Source organism: Chenopodium album, chromosome 7, assembly GCF_948465745.1.
Source record: "Chenopodium album chromosome 7, dcCheAlbu1.1, whole genome shotgun sequence".
Lineage (NCBI taxonomy): Eukaryota > Viridiplantae > Streptophyta > Magnoliopsida > Caryophyllales > Amaranthaceae > Chenopodium > Chenopodium album.
Genome location: NC_137840.1, coordinates 12,757,728 through 12,777,662, shown reverse-complemented (window position 1 = coordinate 12,777,662; position 19,935 = coordinate 12,757,728). Strand labels below are relative to the sequence as shown.

The 19,935-nt window shown below is 34.4% G+C and overlaps 1 protein-coding gene across 1 annotated transcript; it reads right to left on the bottom strand.

Moving 5' to 3' along the window:
* Positions 1–8,749: 8,749 nt before the first annotated feature.
* LOC145640018 (uncharacterized) lies at positions 8,750–9,919 on the bottom strand. The gene is made up of 2 exons (XM_081691329.1): positions 9,475–9,919; positions 8,750–9,333 (listed from the first exon to the last, which is right to left on the bottom strand). The coding sequence occupies exons 1-2, from the start codon at positions 9,917–9,919 to the stop codon at positions 8,750–8,752; spliced, it is 1,029 nt and encodes a 342-aa protein (XP_081547455.1).
* Between the last annotated feature and the right edge of the window lie 10,016 nt (positions 9,920–19,935).

Sequence of the window (19,935 nt, the reverse complement as noted above, 5' to 3'; positions counted from 1 at the left end):
TTATAAGCTTTGGATATTTTCCATCATCCATCGTAGTCGAATATCTGCATTCATTTTGCTGAAGACCAACCTGATAAGATTGTCACTATTATCTTGAATACCAGTGTATCATTCATGCAGGCCGCCCGTTAATGACTCTGCAACTCTGCAAGCAAGCTATAGCCTCTCCTGTAATGCAGTGTAAGCAAGATTTGGAGATTTGTCTATATACTACCTCCGTTACAGGTTATGTGCAACGATTAGACATTTTCCCTCTCTGCTTTATGTGAAATCGTTGCACATAACCTGTAACAGAGGTAGTAAATTCAGAATCATAATTAGTGCACCCTTTATCCTGGAGCCATCAATTAGTAATGTGATTGGTTATATCTTTTTAAAGAATTTGAATTCCTCCATTAATATAAAAGTCATTGCTTTTCAAATGTTCAAAATTTAATTATGCAATAAGGCCAATAACGCACGAAATCGTAACGGGATCATTCATAATTGTACAAAATTGGAATAGAATTTTTTAGGTTTTACAATCCTACTTTCACCTAATAAAGAGTCCCAAGTCTGCTAGTCTGCTACAAACCCTTCTCCAAAGCCCGCGAACAACCACCCCCCCACCAAAGAAAAAAAAAAAAAAAAAAAAAAAAAACTATAGATGTGTAAAAATTCATCTAAACCATTTAAAGTTTGTTATTACACTTTTTTTTTTTTTTGGCATAGTTTCCTATGCAATATGTAGCCCTTAAGACTTTAGGGGATGTTTGGTTCAAGCATATTAGGTATAAGGTATGAGTTTGGAATGACCAAAACCCATACCTTGTGTTTGTTTCTAGAAATTTCATTTTTCAAACCCATACCTCAAACCCCCAAGGTATGGGTTTTTGAAACCCAAGGGGGGAGGTGGGTGTGACTCATACCCATACCTTTAGTTTAAAATTAAAAGGAAAACTATCATTCCTAGATAAAAACCAAACACATGAAATCAAGTATCAAGTTCCAATCTTATACCACCCAGGTTTCATTCCTCATTCCAAACCTATACCATTGTTTGAACCAAACGCCCCCGGTTCACCTTGTTTTTGCTTATCTGATCTTATCTGATACGAATGTCATATTTGACTAAACTTTGACATTATATATACGATAATATATACAAAAAAATATACCAAGTGAGGTCTTGTTAGATTCGTAATAATATGTGATTTTCATAAAAAAATTTCATTACGAAATTAAAGATAATCAGCGATAAAAAAAACTGCACATAAAACGATGATCTGATCTGAACTTATTTCTTCTGATGCAGATCGGTGTAATTAATGTTGAATTTATTCTTAATATTTCCTTTTTTAGCTTCTTATACATAGCCATTAGGACTTTGTTCAGTGGCGCATCTTGAAACTTTATCTATTAGGGGCCAAATTTTTGTAATATAAATTTAACTATGTAAATCCATAAGAAGAGTGAAACAAATAACAAAATTACACTAATTGACTCAAAATATGACTTAACTTAAACTATTGACACAAAATTGTCGTATTTTTAAATTGACTAGTTGTGGACCTGCGCGTGCATCGCGCGCGGTTCCCCAAGTTATCAATGTATATTCTTGACTGACTTTGTTATCGGTATTGTTTCTCGAGTGATTTTTTTACTTTTTATCATCCATTAAGATTTGTGGTTCGCCAAGTTATCAATGTATTTTCTCGACTGAATTTAAGTACCTTGATTATAGTTAGACAAGTTTAAGACTAATTTTTAATAACAACATATGTATGTGTTACAATATTTTCTCGTGACTGCCACTTGCTAGTGACATTGAATTTTCATAAAAGAAACTGCACTCTAATAATCGCTATGACTCTGTTTTTATGATTTTGCTAATATTATGAAGTAAATTTATGATAACTCCCCCCTCATCCTTTTATCACTTGTCTTAAAGTTTATTCATCTCTTTTTCCTTAATCATTATTGTATACACTCTCTTTTATATTGCTCCTTCTCCCTATCTCACTTGCCTTTTCTATCCATCCCTTACTTTCTCCCACCTTATTGTTCCTTCTTCTCCATCTCATCCATTCGAAGGAATTGTAATTGTTGCTGTCTTTCTTAACGTATTAGTAACATACTAACATTGCATTCCTTGATGAAATAATTAAAATAGTGGTATCTCACGCAGCCAAAGGTCGAGGCTTCTTGCGTATAAGGGGAATTTACAACTTGTTGACTTGTCAAAAAATGATTTAGAAGAATTAACAAAATGTAACCTCTTCTCATGACTCACTTTTCTCATAAGATTGTCAACAAAGGACAAAGGGCAATCTAGTATTCTGGTAAGATAAACAAAAGGCGCCCATATATAAGATGTTCTCCTCACATCCATCAGCTACAATAGATACAAATCATTAAAAAAAATTAAAAAAGAAGGTATTTACAAAGCTTGTAGGATTATTCTCCTCAGCCTTCCCAGTGTGGCCATGAGATTCCCCCCTCCCTCCCCCTGTCAATATTACTTTTGCTAGTTGTCTCTTCATGGCAACCTCTTCATTTTCCTATACCACCTTGGTAACTGCCAAAATAAACAATGCAAAATATCAACTACATAACAAAAGAGTGAATTAAGAATAATCTTTGAAATTTAAAACCACAAATATGTCCTGAGTATGTATTATGAAACATTACAACAAGAATTCCCTATTCAAACTAAACCAATATAAGCAACCGACAATAAACAACTAAATAGCTAAATAAATGCACAAGATACAATTGCAATACACAAAAATGACAAAAAAAAGTAGTACCTTTGCTCTGACGTCCACCAATGTGTCCTCAATAAATTTCTTTTTTTAATTGAGCTTAGAACAACCTCACTGATTTTTATTTTTATTTTTCTTTTCTGAAAGCTTGTTTTTTAGTTTATTGGAAGCAATTAAGCTAATGTTGTGTATACTTAATATGCTACATACTGTTAATGAATATGAATAATAAAGTGGTTAGTGTTTCGAAAAATTGAATGTAATATCTAATGTAACAATAAACCAAGCTCATGCATAAAACTATAAAAGAATATGTAACAGTTTAAATCATCATTAATCATGTAAATAATTAGACCAATTAGAATTACAGGACTTGAATAAAACCATATTACCCAAATTTTATGCCCTTGGAAAAAATACCAGTCATATACTTTGAGTCTCTTATTAGATATATGTCATTCTTGCATATACATATCATTATAATTGAATGAATCGATGAACTCTAAACTAAACAAACCACTCCTCCTAAGATACCCATTGCATCATCTCCTGGCCTCACGATCAGCAGCATTAAGTAATATTGTTGAGGACAGAAACTCCCAGAAAGTGTTGACATTTTAAGTGTCTTTAGAGGTTTGAAATAACTTTACAAAGACGAAAACAACTGAAACAATATTTAAAGACTAATTTATATTTCAAAGACCAGAAGTGCTTCCCATTCAAATTGTTTTGCACTTAAATCTAAAACTCCATTTGCAGGTGTTCAATTCATAACTACAAGCCTACAATATAAACAAAGCCTACAAGCCTACAATATAAACAAAGCCTAGTGATTCAGCACTCATTTTTCAGGTGTTCAATTCTTAGCTACAATCCTACAATATAAACAAAGCCTAGCAATTCATTACTCAAACTCAAGCTTCCCCACATGAACCTTTACTCATTTCACCGTCCCATACAAAAACTCTGGTATTCCCAACTTCACTGCCATGTCAAGTAACACATAAATCACTGGATTAAAAGTGTAACCCAAACTAACAAAGGGAAATCTCTAATAGGTTTTGCACCAAATCCAATTGCATTTCAACAATTACGCGTTATGGCGGTACATTTCATTTGAGATTTGGATAAAGCCAAAACCAATTTGAATTGGGTTGATAACTTGACAATTGGGTTGAAATGCATTTCATCATAACAGGTTGGATTACAATTCTTCTAACCAATATTAGCTTGATATTACCTTAGCTTGATATTGAAATACCTGGTATAAATTATGTTGCATAACAGTTTGAATAAGTCATTATTCATTACTCCACTAACCTATATTATAAAATCCGAGTAAGAAAAGGAAGGCAATTGACACATAACTACTATTGCACCCTAACACCAAAGATTACCATCATCGAGGAGTTGTTCTAAGTTCTCTTCTTTTAGATGTGTTGGTAAGCCTTCTGCAAAAGCTAGCTCAAAAGACTCCAACCCTCTGATCCATATATGAGGTTAGGTGCTCATATTCTGGGAGCCTATTTGCCGCCTAACTCCACCAATTCTGACCATCAACCTATTCCCAGACCAAAAACTAAGTATGATGTGTGCTAAGACCCACATTTGTAACAATCATTCTCACATAAAACAATTGAGAGAATAATTGTAGCAAATACTATTTAGTATAAGGTCCTGATTAATAATTAACACGATTCAACATTAACCTTTGGGATACAGAAAGTATGGAACACAGAGCAATTCAGATATATATGTCAGTCTTACAATAGCAACCAACTTTCATATATGTTGGAAGAACATGAGTGACTTGTCATGGTCACAAGATTTACAGTGATGATTTTGCTAATTGTTACTTTAATCCTTTTTTTTAAGATCACATGGAGGATAGTTTATTTGACATGTCAAACCAGGAAGGAACCTAATCAGTTTTCATCTCATTCATAATACACCTAATCAGTATATTCATATGAAAACTTAGCTACTGTTAAATAATCCCTGACCTAGAAAAAAAAAAAAAAAAAAGACACCCACCCATTTGAACAATAACAAAAGCAAAAATTCTATACAAAATGCTGAGTTTAACATCACACCCACAAAAAAATTGCAACGAGCTACTAATCAAAAAAAAAATTAAAATAAATAAATGAATGAAAGAGGATCAAAGTCATCAATAAACCAATGAAAAGCAACCTATCAAAACAATAATTAAAATAAATAAGAGAAAGGAAAGGGGAAAAAAAAAAAAAGCTAACCTGGAATTTATCAGTTCAAATTAATTGAACACCAAACCTTGGAAAAAAAAAAAAACAAAATTTTAAATTTAATTGTTCAATCAGAACCCTAACAGAATCAAAAAGGAAAAAAAAAAATTGAATTACCTTTGGAAGACTAAAGGCTACTCGTAAGGTCGAGTCTAAGACCAACAATAGAACAAAGATTTGGCAGCAAATATAGCTAAATTTACAAGTAGCTTTGTCTCCGACAACAACGATTCCGATTTCATTTTTGCTACCAGTTGAAGATTTGTTATATACTCAAAATCTGTAACAAAGCCCAGAAAAAATTAAAACCTAGAAGGTTTTTTTCGACTGTTTCCCAATATTTTTATTAAAAACTAATAACAAATTTATCGTAGGATACAAAATACTGGGAAAGGGGACTCAATCTAATCATATAATAATAATAACTAATATATAAAGCTAAACTTTTAGCCAGGTCACGAGGTAGCGACAATTGGCGTTTTAACTTTTCGCCAACTGTCGTGCCACGTTGGATAGATTTAAATAGACTTCACAACATTAAAAAAAAAAGTTAGTTTAGAAATCTATTTGGATATAACTTTAGGATAAAATTGTTGGTTTAGAATTTTATTTTCGATAAAATACCAATCTTTCAAATGTAGCAATTGAATTATAATTCTATTCAAAAAAATTATTAGATTATAATTCTACAAAATTATCATATAAATATATCTTTTATATCATAATATATTTTGGAGCTAAGGGAGTAGTTCAAAGTGTAAAAGTCTATAATCTAATATAATTTTATTACTATGTAGACCTGTCAATTAGGGTCAGGTCATGAGTCATCTCAGATTGGGTCACTTCGAGTTACGAGTGAAGAAATGTTCAACCCTTGCCCAAAGTTTTGGATTCGTGTCAACCCAACGGGTTTTAAACATTTATTTAATTTATTTTATTTTTGCTATTTTTTTTTACTTTCTAATGTAATTAAATCTAATATTTCCACCAACATTATTATTAGTCATTATATGCCTACTAGATAACAAATCGTCACAAAAGCACGTCAATTACTAACTAATTTTGTATCAATGATCATTTTTAAAATTAGACATCTTTAAATTCAATAAAAAAAAACCCGGGCATCGCACGGGCACAAAACTATCTATTTGGATATAACTTTCAGATAAAATTGTTGGTTTAGAATTTTATTTTCAATAAAATACCAATCTTTCAAATGTAGAAATTGAATTATAATTCTATTCAAAAAAATTATTAGATTATAATTCTACAAAATTATCATATAAATATATCTTTTATATCATAATATAATTTGGAGCTAAGGGAGTAGTTCAAAGTGTAAAAGTCTATAATCTAATAGAATTTTATTACTATGTAGACCTGTCAATTAGGGTCAGGTCATGAGTCATCTCAGATTGGGTCACTTCAAGTTACGAGTGAAGAAATATTCAACCCTTACCCAAAGTTTTGGATTCGTGTCAACCCAACGGGTTTTAAACATTTATTTAATTTAATTTATTTTTACTATTTTTTTTATTTTTTAATGTAATTAAATCGAATATTTCCACCAACATTATTATTAGTCATTATATGCCTACTAGATAACAAATCGTCACAAAAGCACGTCAATTACTAACTAATTTTGTATCAATGATCATTTTTAAAATTAGACATTTTAAATTCAATAAAAAAAACCCGGGCATCGCACGGGCACAAAACTAGTATATATATATAAAGGGGAGTTTTTTCCCGAGATTTTAGAGCGCCATGTAGGATTTTTATTTTTAAAAAATTATTAGAGCGCCACATATGATTAATATTTTTAAAACGCTACAATAGGATTATGCCACCTAAAATTAGTTAACGTGCCACGTAAGATTATAAATTATAGTTATATCCAATAAATAATTCAAGTGCCACATAAGCATAATTGACCAATGAGATTTTAATGGTTACATTAATTAAATACAAAGGGGAGTTTTTTCCCGAGATTTTAGAGCGCCATGTAGGATTTTTATTTTTAAAAAATTATTAGAGCACCACATATGATTAATATTTTTAAAACGCTACAATAGGATTATGCCACCTAAAATTAGTTAACGTGCCACGTAAGATTATAAATTATAGTTATATCCAATAAATAATTCAAGTGCCACATAAGCATAATTGACCAATGAGATTTTAATGGTTACATTAATTAAATACGAAATATTATCTTTTGATATTAGGAATTTTATCTAATATTTTAAAACAAATACGGAGAAAATGATATATTACGTACAACTAATAAAATTACAAATGTAATCACATAAATATAAAAAATATTTTTTAGAAAAAAATAGATCGACCCGTGCATCGCACGGGCTTCATCTAGTTTATTTTATAGAGGAAAAGAGGATTGGGGTTAAATTTCCGATTAAAGGGGGTGTTTTCAGGTGACTAAACTCACCTTTAACTCAAGAAGAATTAAGTCCCTTGTAAAGAATTAAGTCCCCTCATTATTGCCTTGATTAAACCAAATGAATTTAATCCCTTCATTAATCATTCTTGCTGATTGTCTCAAAAGTATAATTGTTTGAAATTAAGAGAGTGCAACAACAAAACAACAAAAGCTTTGTTTGTTTGTTTGTTTGTTTGTTTTTTTTTTTTTTAATATTTGTTATCCAAAAAAATAATTCTTTCAATAATAATTAAAAAAAAAAAAAAAAAGCAAAGCATGTTCTTCATCTTCATGGTCTGTAGCTTATTTGTCTTTCATTTGTAGCAGAAGCACACATCAGTACTATCAATGAAGGCTTGCAGAGCCCTGAAATTATATATAAAAAAAAATTAAAAAAAAAAAAGTTATGAACTGTAATCTTATAGCTTATATATTTTTATCTTAAGATTTCTAATTGTGTTTAAGTGATGTACCTGAGTAGAGGTTTCCGTTGTGTTGTGATGAAGCTAATGATTGATTTCCTCTTGTGTTAATTTGCTAAGAAATATTATGAATAAAAGGGAGTTAGTTTAATATTATATAAATGTAGTACTCGATCTAATTGTATAAATGTACATACCACTGCCTGTCTTTGATAGCCATTAGGATAAGTATAGACCCCGAATCCTCGGTTGTGCATGGGTATCGATGTCTGAGATTGTTGAGTGGCAACTTCAGGTTGATTTTGCTGGGTAGGAAGCATGGGGCAGGTAGTCTTTTTATGGCCTACTTGTTTACAATTGCTGCACTTATGTTGCATCCCCTTCTTTGACATCTTGATCCCCCCTGTGAGCTCGCTAGCAGAAGCCTTCCTCTTATAAGTTCTCCTGTGCTTGACAATTTTACAGGAGGGGCAAATATTTGTAGGTTATGGGAGCATTCTGGCCATTCATTAGGGCCATTTAACGACTCTAATGGAAATTGATATGCTTGTAAGTACTTATCCTTGGTGAGCCACTCATGAACATAGTGTTCGGGGTGTTCCATAGCCTTCCATATTGCTGTCACTGCATGTCTACATGGATAACCCCTCAATTGCCACACATTGCAGCTACATGTCCTATCTAGTAGGCTCACAACATACCTGACTTGTGTTCCCCCTTCCCTTACACCATACTTGAAGGTCCCATCCCAATATGCAATCCATCCCCGGGCAGCAACCTTTGAATATTCAAGTCCCTTTTGTATTCTAGGACATAGTAAGACCTCTTGTTTAGCAATGTAGTCTATTTTCTTCTGCATTTTCACCATCAATCCTTCCCTTATATCCTCAAGTGTTTATGCCTTGATGAAAGGATGTAGGCATTGAAAACCTCATTCATATTATTGTCAATGCAATCACATTTTGACTGAGGGCTTTGGAATACCCTCACCCATTTCTTGTAATTCCTATTTAGCAAATCAGCAGCAGCTTCATCATTAATGGAAGAGAAGAGCTCCATGTTGGCATTAAACTCATTCTCTGTGGAATTCTTTGCCACTTTCCAGAATGCCCTTCTATACTGTAGTCCACCCCCAAACTTGGTCCTGAAATTACAGTACACATGTCTTGCACAAACTCTAGTTTCCGCTTGTGGTAATACATTAGATATTGCCTTTAATAGGCCCTTTTGTTGATCAGACATCACTGTATAACCATACCCATCCATTGTCCCTAGGTCCACTACAAGAAGCTCTAAAAACCACTCCCACGTGTCTGTGTCCTCAACCTCCACACATGCCCAAGCTAGGGGAAACATTTGGTTGTTTCCATCCCTTCCTACGGCTACAAGAAGTTGACCACCAAATGGTTCTTTTAGAAAGCACCCATCCACACCAACGAAAGGTCTACAACCAGCAAGAAAGCCTTTTTTTATAGAGTCAAAACAGATGTACATCCTTTTGAATTGTCCTTGATTCAGCCCAAACTTGACAGTGTTGTTTGGGTTAGATTTCATTATTTCAGCAGCATACCTATATAACATGGAGTACTGATGTTTTTACTCACCAATAATAAGTTCTTTGGCTATGTTTCTAGCTCTCATGGCAATGTAAAGACTAATCTGAATTCCATACTCAGACCATATCGTGTCTACTATCTCCTGACATTTTACATATGGGTTGATTCTAAACTTCTTATGGTAGTGTTCTGCAATCCATTTAGACCTCAGTTTGCGTACATTAGGCACTCTCCCACAAGTGTGCTTTGGTATTAATGTCTTGAAAATCATCTTGCCCTTGCCTTTGCAAACAGATGCCCAAATATACCAAGGACATGCTCTATCAAAAGCTTTGCATTTGGCCCCAATCCTCTGCTTAGAGTTTTTTGTGAAAATCAAATCCCTTCCCTGAGTTACACAGTAATGAGTAAGTCCTTTTCTGAACTCTACTGCATCCTCAAACTGCTGTCCAATAAAGAAATGTTTTCCATCATCAATCCTAAGGGTTTGCATGTGAGATGAGTGTGTCAAAGGCTTCTTACTTTTTTTTTGGAGGGGTGTCTGCTATTAAATTCCAAAATCCGCCTCATCTTCAGACTTTGTTGGACTGTCCGGGCAGTCATCACTTTCACCAGATGTGTCTTCAAATGGATTTGCATCATCTCCTGTCATGCCCTAAGAGTTTCTTATACTTTCTAGCTCAATCTGAACCTCTCTCTCTTTTTTATTATGCTTTCTGAGTTCCTCCCTTGCCTCCCTAAACTCTTCATCATCGGCATCACTACCCTCTTCATCATAGTCAGCTTCATCTTCACTACTAACATGCACTGTAGCCTCGGCCCCCGCACTACAATTAGTACCATCAACCTGTCCAGAACCCTCACCCTCATCGGTCTCACTATTGTCTTCATGCTCTGTGTACACGTCCATTATCCTATAATGTATCAACAAACTAACAAACTTTGTGAAGTTTGCATCATCATAACTCATAAATCTCACTCCTGTGCTCATTGGTTTACTTGGATCACTGTAATGCACCTTAATTATGTCATCATAACCTAAGCTATCTATTATTTTTCTCATTTCATTTGCATTGAAACCAATAGGTATTTCATCAAATATTCTAAATTTTCCCCCAACATATTCCAATCCTTGATTATGCTTCCAATCACCACCATAGTGAACTACAATTGTCATAGGGATGACTTCCATTATCTATAAGATCAGACAAGAAAAATACAATCAATAATAAAACACATCCAACTCAAAACAAATTTCCAATGAATATCATTAAGTCATTCCATTAATAATCAATAAATAATTACATTATATTGGCATGTCAAAGCAATGGCAGAGTGTTACAAATACTTCAAAACCACTTTGTCATTATAAACATTGACATTATAAGTACAAAATAAGTTGATATATACAGCAGCAAACATTAGCATATTAGCCCATTATAGCAAAAAAAAAAAAAAAAAAAAAATAATCATGAGCATCCTACTTGCATCCATTTCCATCCCCAAACATTATCACTCAATGATTCTGCTTATTTTTTTTTTCGGAAAGATACCCAATATTTCTGATAACAATGATAAAAAAATAAAATTAAAAAATTTAAAACCCCAAAACAAGCAAAAGATACATCACCAAATCGTACATAACAAGAATTACAAAACAAAAACCATAAATCATCCCCATTTAAGGCATAATCAAAGTTTTAAAGAGTACTAATGCATGAATTTCACTAAGTACATAAACCCTACCAATTATGCTGGCAAACGAACAACCTAAAAATATACCTCAATTATGTAAATCCAAACAAATAAAACAATTAATTAGAAGAAATACGTACCTTTTGATGCTCTTTGCCGTAATTTCGTTGCAAAATTTCCAAATTTGGCTTTCATCCAAACCATTAAGGACAAAAGGAGAGCAATGAAAGTGGCGATGCTCTGCTTGTTCCCAAAAAGAGGCAGGGACTCAATTCTTTGCAAAGTAAAATATTATAAAAATAAATAAAAATATACTTTTTTTATTATTGGTTAACTAAGGGGACTCAATTATTTAACCAAGGGGACTCAATTCTTTCCCTTAATTAATTAAAACCCACCGATAACCCAAGCCCGTTCTAGCCCAGTCCTCTTTTCCTTTATAAAATAAATTGAGTCCCCTTTCCCCATATTTTGCAACAATTGAGTCCCCTGTTTTATACTTAACTCAAAATATATTAGATAAGATCAATTTCCGCCAAAGTCAATAAACTTTGAGGAAAAGGACCCAAGGATACAAATTCGTCACAATCACTAGTCTCCCATCTAGCGACATTATGAGCTAGAGTACTAAGTAACCTAACAACAGTAACTTTGTTGCTAATATTTATTGAAAGGGGTCAATATTTGAGAATGGACACTAAGTACACCCGGTGACATGAATTTAATAAAAAAAAATGAAATTAATATCGTCATTAGAAATATCAATGAGTATAAGTAATGTTTTTAATTACCTACTAAATTAATGTCAATCTATTTATGATCAAATTTCATGTTAACAGTTATAGTTGGATCTTAGTTCATATTAATAAGTGTTATTAACCAATTTCATATCAAAAATGAAAACACAAATTTAAATATACATATTCATATTGATTTATAAAAAAAAAATACTTCTCCGTTTCAATATGATAGTCCTATATAGAATCAATCACATAAAATAAGAAAAGAATAATACTTGGAATCTAACATTAAAGTACAAAAACTGTTCATAATTAATTGGAAAAATTAGAAATAATAATCCCAACTTTCATCAATTTTGCTACAATAATCCCAACTTTCATCAATTTTGCTACAATAATCCCAACTTTGGTTTATTCTGAAATAATCCGAACTTTGCGGGTTGTTCTTTTTCTTCAATCCCAAAAACCGGTGACCGGTTTAATGGGTTAATATTTTTTTAAAGTGACACGTGTCACAAGTGAATTGGCTTAAACAAAAAAAAAAAAAAACCCAGAATCCCGACCACCAGTCAAATCCCAAAAACCCACCAGCCTAACACCAAAGGGCGGTGGTTGTTGCCCTTACCCCTCCCCTTGCGCCGCTTGTTCTCCTCCCCCTACGCAAGTTTCCCCCCTCCCCACTCGTCGGTCCTCCTTTCCCGTTTTCGGACTACCCTTAATCGAAACCCCCCCATCTCCCTCCACTCGAAAATCGCTTAAAACCACTTGCCCTACTGCCAAAAACCACCCAAAACTCCTCGCCACCGTCGAAAACCCCAACCGCTTAGGGTTTCGAGGTGGTGGGAGGAACTATTTGGGGATTTTGGCAGTGGGAAGGGTTTTCATTGGTGGATTCGGGGGTTTGACGTGGTGGTTTTCGTGGTTTTGGAGTGGTGGTTTTGTGGGGAATGGGGGGTGTTACGGGGATGGAGGAAGATGGAAACGCGGTGGGTTGTTTCATGCGGCTGGCTAGTGAGAAAGTGGCGGCATGCTGGCAATGGGGTGGTGGTTAGGGTGGTGGGGGAAGGGGAGGTGACTAGTGGTTTGGTGATTTTTGTGTTTTTTTTTTTAATTTTTTGGACCAATCAGGGCTTGACACGTGTCAAGTGACCTGATATAATAGATCATTGACTTTTGTTGACCGGTTAGGGATTGAAGAAAAAGAGGAACCCCTAAAGTTCGGATTATTCCAGAATAAACCAAAGTTGTGAATATTATAGCAAAATTGATGAAAGTTGAGATTATTATTTCTAATTTTTCCTAATTAATTTTATCTTTTTAAAATTTTTTGATTTTTTTACTTGGCAAACAGGTCAGGTCATGTTCGGGTTAGCAAATGTTCGGGTCGGGTTCGGGTCAAGTTGGGTTGATTCGGGTTTCGGGTTAAAATCGGGTCAGCACTTCGGGTCAAGTTCGGGTCGGGTCAAGTTAGGGTCAGGTCAAGTTCGGGTCGGGTCAATTTTTAAGATCAATTTTCGGGTCAATTTCGGGTCGGGTCAAATTCGGATCGAGTTAATTCGGGCCGGGTCTATTCGGGTCAAGTTTGTGTCGGTTCACCAAAATAAATTCACTTAAAAAAAATAGTTGGAAAAATAAAGTAAAATCGTTAAAAAAAAAATCATGAGTACCTATTACGTAGGAAATAAAGAAGCCCTAAACTAAGTAATTCACTATTTCACCCTATTCACTTAGGATTCGGGTCAATTTGGGTCGGGTCACTATGGGTTGGGTCGATTCGGGTCAATCAATTTAGGTTAAAATTGGGTCGGGTCATTTTGGGTCGGGTCAAGTTCGGGTTTCGGGTCAATTTCGGGTCATCGGATCATGTTCGGATCAACTCTATTTCGAGTCGGGTTCGAGTCATTTTCGGGTCAATGATTTCGGGTCAATGATTTCTGGTTAACTTTCGGGTTACGGGTCGGGTCAATTAGTTCGGGTCAAGATTGCTAGGTCTTGCATAAGTCAAGGGTGGGATTTCTTTACTTAGAGTCATGACATCAATCAGCAATTAAATAATTTAACCAATTATAATTTAATAGGCATAAAATAGGAAATAAAAACTAAGTTTAATATGAAATATATTCAATATGGGTAGATTTTTTTGAAACGCCTAAAATAGTATATGGGACTAACATAATGAAACGGAGGGAATATATATACTATTAAAAATTATTTCTTCATTAGAGCATTAAAGTTTTGTCACATATCCTCTTATCTCCTCTTTATTGGGCTTAGTTAAAGTTTAACAAGTATTTTACAATATTATAGACTTATAGTTTAACAAATTTTTTACACAAAAGTTTTGGGGAGCCAAGCCTCTGTGAGCCTAACAAAAGATCCGTATCTGACCATGTTTATCATTTTCCTTATAATTAAAATATGAGAGTTTTTCTAAGTTATGCCCTCAAATTTCTTCAGTTTCTAAGCTGTGTCTATGCCTTTTCAAACGTCTAAGCTGTGCCCTCAAACTCACTAATTTTTATTAACAATAACCTTTGACGTTAACAATAACCTTTTTTATATATTATTTTCTGATTTTTAAATTTTTGTAAAGTGTTAAACCAATTAGAATGGGATATGTGTCAAATTAATAACGCCACGATATCATTGTTGATAAAATAACTTAACTTTCGTTAACGGATATGACTGTCAAAGGGTATTGTTTATAAAATATCGTGAGGTGGAGGGCGCAGCTTATAACTCTGAAAATGCATGGGTACAACTTAGAAATTCAATAACTTGGGGGCATAGCTTAGAAAAACCCAAAATATTTGAAGTTACGTACTACCAAAAAAAAATCTATAATTTTGTAAACTAAAAATCAAGATAATTTTAACAAGATCCTACGGAGTACATAGCTATGATTTGAAACAAATAAAGAGTGGAAAAACCATTAAAGTTTAATTGGAATTTATCAAGGTTCCAAGTTGGACAAGTAAAAGAAAACGAATGAAGTTTTATATCCATTGTTTTAGACTAACTTCCTCTGTTATCGTGCTTGTTTGGTTAGCTTTCAAAAGCGTAGAAAATAAAACTTCATGGGAGTTAGAATGCCCACAAACATGGGAAATAAATCACCATATCACTCTTAGACAATTTAAAAAAATATAAATTTCAATTTTCTTTGAATTAAACTATACAAGCTTTCCTTAATAATAAATAAATAAATAAATAAAATTAAAAAATAATTCAAACAAGCTCACAAAATTTCTAGGAATTGTAAGTAGGAAGTATGCAATGTAATCTCCCAAGAAATTTACACAAGTACACATTCAACTTTTGCACACTTAATTGTGCACCACTTTGGCCATTGATTTACTTCCTCTATTTTTTCAGTTGCATCATTTTGTTTTTTGTTTTTTGTTTTTTTTTTTTTTTTACAGACTCTTAGACAATTTTTGGAGTAGAGATAGGTAAAGATGGCTCTAGATTGTGCCTCATGTCAAGCCCACGTGCTTTGGGGTTAGTTAGTCCAGGCCTATACCTTGACCCACAAATTTCGTGTCGTGTCATGCAAGGCCAAAGTTTTCAAAATGTTGGCCCGTGCACGGCCCAACCCAGACCCACGTGCCATTGTGCCGCTAAAATTGCATTCATTTTAGCGTGCTTTGTCATGTCGGGCCCGGTCGTACCATGCCTTATCATGCTTCTCTCAAATAAAGGCGGCCCACACCCGATCTAGTGCTTTTTTTGTGCAGGCCTTCGGGCCAACCCGGCTCAATGCCATCTTTAGAGATAGGTAGATAGAAAAAGATAAATGGGGCTTATGTGATAGGAAAGAGATAAAGAGAATTAACTAGTTATAAAAGAAATTGATTTATCTAAATTGAAACTTCCTTATTTAGAAAATGATGCATCTTAAAAGAAACAGAGGAATTAAATGATTACATATGGATGAAAATATTATAATATTTTAATAATATGGAACTTTTTATTAACCTGGTACTTTTAGCAACATTATCCATGATTCAACAACATTTTACATGTCTCTCAGTTTTTGGAAAATTTGCCATTTATTGCCCCATATTAAAAACTATTTGAGAATCACTACTGCAATTTTTTTTTAATAAAAAAATGGGAGTGATTACCTTGTGTGGGGAATAATTTCAAGCCTCCAAAATCCCACTAGCTTGAACCCCACTGTGATCATACACTAAAGTACGGTGGCGTCCAAAAGGGAAGAAGATAGAGCAAAAGAGTCGCCAACAAGTTTTTAAGGAACTTGTAAACCGTTCACGAGATGAAGGTTACACCCCTTAACGATCCAAGAGATCGTCAACTCCATAAGGTCATGAACCAAAATAGGGTTCGGGGATGAAGGTACAAATCCAACCTAAAAGAGATTGAACATGCCCTAATAATAGGCCTCTACTTTATTCTGCTCGTATTCATGTGCGCTTTCTGACTAACATACAATCAATAGAATTAACCCTAAACATGTTTAATCTATGTTGGTTGAATTTAATGCACAAATAAACTATTATTGGCGATCACTTGAATTATAATCACAATTAACCCTAAACAAGATTATTAATTATCTTATTAAATGTGATTACAAGTACCAATTCCCTTTAAACATGCAATAAAGGTGATCAAGCAATAAATAATAAAATATAATACATATCAAGCAACATAATAAATAATCAACATCATTAATAATAATAATATCAATCATAATCATGTTAAAGCATAGCAAGATCCTAGGCATGATACTAACAAGATTAATAACAAACCCTAGCATGTCACTAAGCATTAAAAATCAAATCTTTAGCCCTAACATGATACTAACATGAATAAATATTAGGAAGAGAATAAAAGGCATCATAGCAATCATATTTAATATTAAAATTAACCTAGACATGATACTAGGAATATCATAATAACAATATAAACATGATTTCTACATCATAATATCAATAAAATCAATTAAAGTACTTACTTGGATGCCTCGTATCTCTTTCTAATAAAAAAATACGCACGTTAGTAACTTCAAGGAAAATAATAATCAAAACAATTAAATTAAATAATTGAAAGAGAGATTTGGGACCAAACCCTCAGAAATTAAAACCTTTCACGTCTAGGGCGAAGGCAACTTCGAATATGGCTAGGTGTTTCTAGATCTAATGAATGCGGAATTTTGTATTTAAAAACAAGGTTTTGAAAAGGAAAGAGAGAGAGAATAATCAAGAAAATCTTGATGAGAGTTTGTTAATGAATGAAGAAAGTTGATGATTGAAAACGGAGTTTATTAAAACTTAAGAATAAAGAGAATTGGTGAATCGATAGATGTAGATGAATGAATGGTGAATGAATATTGACAATCCGTGAATGAAAACAGAGTTTTTGATACGATATTTATAGAGAAAATCATCCAAAAAAGATAATTTATCAAAACAGAGTCTGAAGACCACAAAAACACCTTGGCGCCAGCCCTGGCTCATTGGCGCCAGGACCAGTGGCTAGCGCCAGGCGCCAATGCTGGCGTCTGGCGCCAATCCCGATTCCAGGCGCCAAGGCCTGGGATTGGACGCCAAATCGGCTTTCAACGCGTTTTCGAAAAACTGATAAACTTACCGTACTGGAAGATATAATTTCAATCGAAAATGCTATTTGATCTAATTAAAACTCTGAAGAGTCCTAATTGAATTAAGAATGATAAGAACCTTCTAGAATGTTCTAGAAGACCAAAACCATTCCTAATTGCATTAGGAATGATAAATCATATTAGGCCCTCCCCTAGATCATTGGGCCGTACATAAAGCTCAAACCGGGCCCAGTTTAGTAAATTGGCCATAAATTCCTCAATATTCATCGGAATTGGGCTTATAATATATCGTTGGAAAGGTCTTTGCAAGCCCCATCCAACTATACTACTATTGGACCCATATTATGGACCAACCAAACTGGATTGGCTGTTTCCTTAAAATAAAGTTTTCAAAAACAGGGAGAAGAGAAAAGAAATAAAACTTTCCGCAACACTAGACCTTTCCACACTTTCGTTTCATTCGATTACGATTCGACGTGAAAGACACTCATCACTGGGTTTGGTTTTGGGGAGACACAAATGGGTGTCTACACCTTGTAAATTTTTCAGCAAAACAATTATTACCAAACTCCATTTTTGACTTAAAAAATGATGTCATTAATCACCCTTAACTCTTATTTAACCACAATTAACCATCTTAACTACCCAATATAAATTGTTTTTTACCCTAGTTAATCCAAATATAAATTGTTTTTTACCCAATATAAATTGTTTTTGACCAAGGAGGGGATATCACGTCTTTGGAGCAGGGGAATAGCTATGTCACAGCGATTAATGGTACGATCAATCAGAGTAGCTTAGAATTTAAGTATTGGCAACAACGCATGAAGGATAGGTGGATTAAGGAGGGTGATATTTCTTCGAGAATGATGTATGGTAGAGTGAAACAAAGAAAGCAACGGTGAGAGATTGTCACTTTGAGGAAAGAGGGGGACGTTTGGGTGCATGGTCTGGAAAATTTGGAAATTCTGATAAGGGACACTTTGAGGGAGGTTTATAATCCACCGATGGAGCAGAGGGATATTGTCCAAGAAAAGGTTGATTTGGTACTGCGTGAACTAGAGCTTCCTTCTATAGCATCTGAGGATGCAACCTCTTTAATACGTCCGTTTTCGTATCAAGAAATACGAAAAGCGATGTTCTCTATTCACAATTTCAAGGCTCCAGGACCGGATGGCTATATTGCAGAATTTTTCCATCGCCACTGGGAGGAGGTCGGGCAATCAGTTGTGGAGTCGGTACAAGCTTTTTTTAGTACGGGGTTTCTTTTAAAGGAGCTTAACGCTTCACTTCTTGTTATGATCCCGAAAGTGGAGTGTCCGGAATTGGCTTAACAGTTTTGACCAATTAGCTTATGCAACACTATCTATAAATGCATAGCTAAGTGTATGGTCAACAGAATGAAATCGCTTTTGCCGGACCTAATTTCGGAATTTCAACATGCTTTTGTGCCGGGTAGATATATTGAGGATAATGTGATGCTGAGTCATGAGTTGTTGCATCTGGTCAATACAAGCAATGGGAGGCTTCCCTGAAATTTGGATTCAATGGATTTCGGAATGTATCTCCACGGTCTCGTACAAGACACTCTTTAAAGGTCAAGTTTCAGAGATGTTTAAACCGGATTGTGGTTTGAGGCAGGGGGACCCCCTATCTCCGTATCTTTTCTTATTCTGCATGGATGTTCTGTCTCGAATGTTTTCAATGGCAGAAGATATCAACATGATTAAAGGGCTTCGGGTAACACGGCGGTCGCCTTCTATTTCACATTTTTTTTGCAGATGATGCAATGCTGTTTTTTCATGCAAACACAGACTCATGCACAAATGTGGTGAATATTCTTGAGAGGTTTGGGGATATTTCGGGCCAACAATTGAATTTAAATAAATCTTTTGTTAAAGTTAGCAAACTAGCAAAGGTAGAAGAAGTGGAGGAGCTAAAGGCAATTTTGGGTGTCGGGCAAGTCCAAGCTTTGGATAGACACTTGGGGGCGCCAATTTATTTCACAACAAGGAAGATGGATGCGTTTAAGTACTTAGTGGACAAGGTAGCGGCTCGAATTCTATCTTGGGCGGGTCTCAACTTGTCACAATCGGTTAAACTGATCTTGATTAACACGGTTTTGATTAGTATTTCTTCACATGTGATGAAATGCTTCAAGTTGCCAACCTCGATTACGAATAGGATTGATTCCTTAATTGCTAAGTTTTGGTGGGGATCAAGGGGAGAAAAGGGAATGCACTGGGTTAAAAGAGAGATTATTCAAAGACCAAAGGGTATGAGCGGCCTAGGTATAAGATCTATGGTGTCTCTAAACGATGCTCTTTTGTTTAAGCAGGTGACACATATGCATTGTAACCCTCAGTTGTTAGTGGCTCGTTGTTTTGATCCAATTCATGAATGCTCTCTTTGTTTGGGGGAGCCGAGTACTTGTCTTCGTGGTAATACTTCTTGGGGTAGACGGGGTTTATTCAATGTGGCGAATAAAAT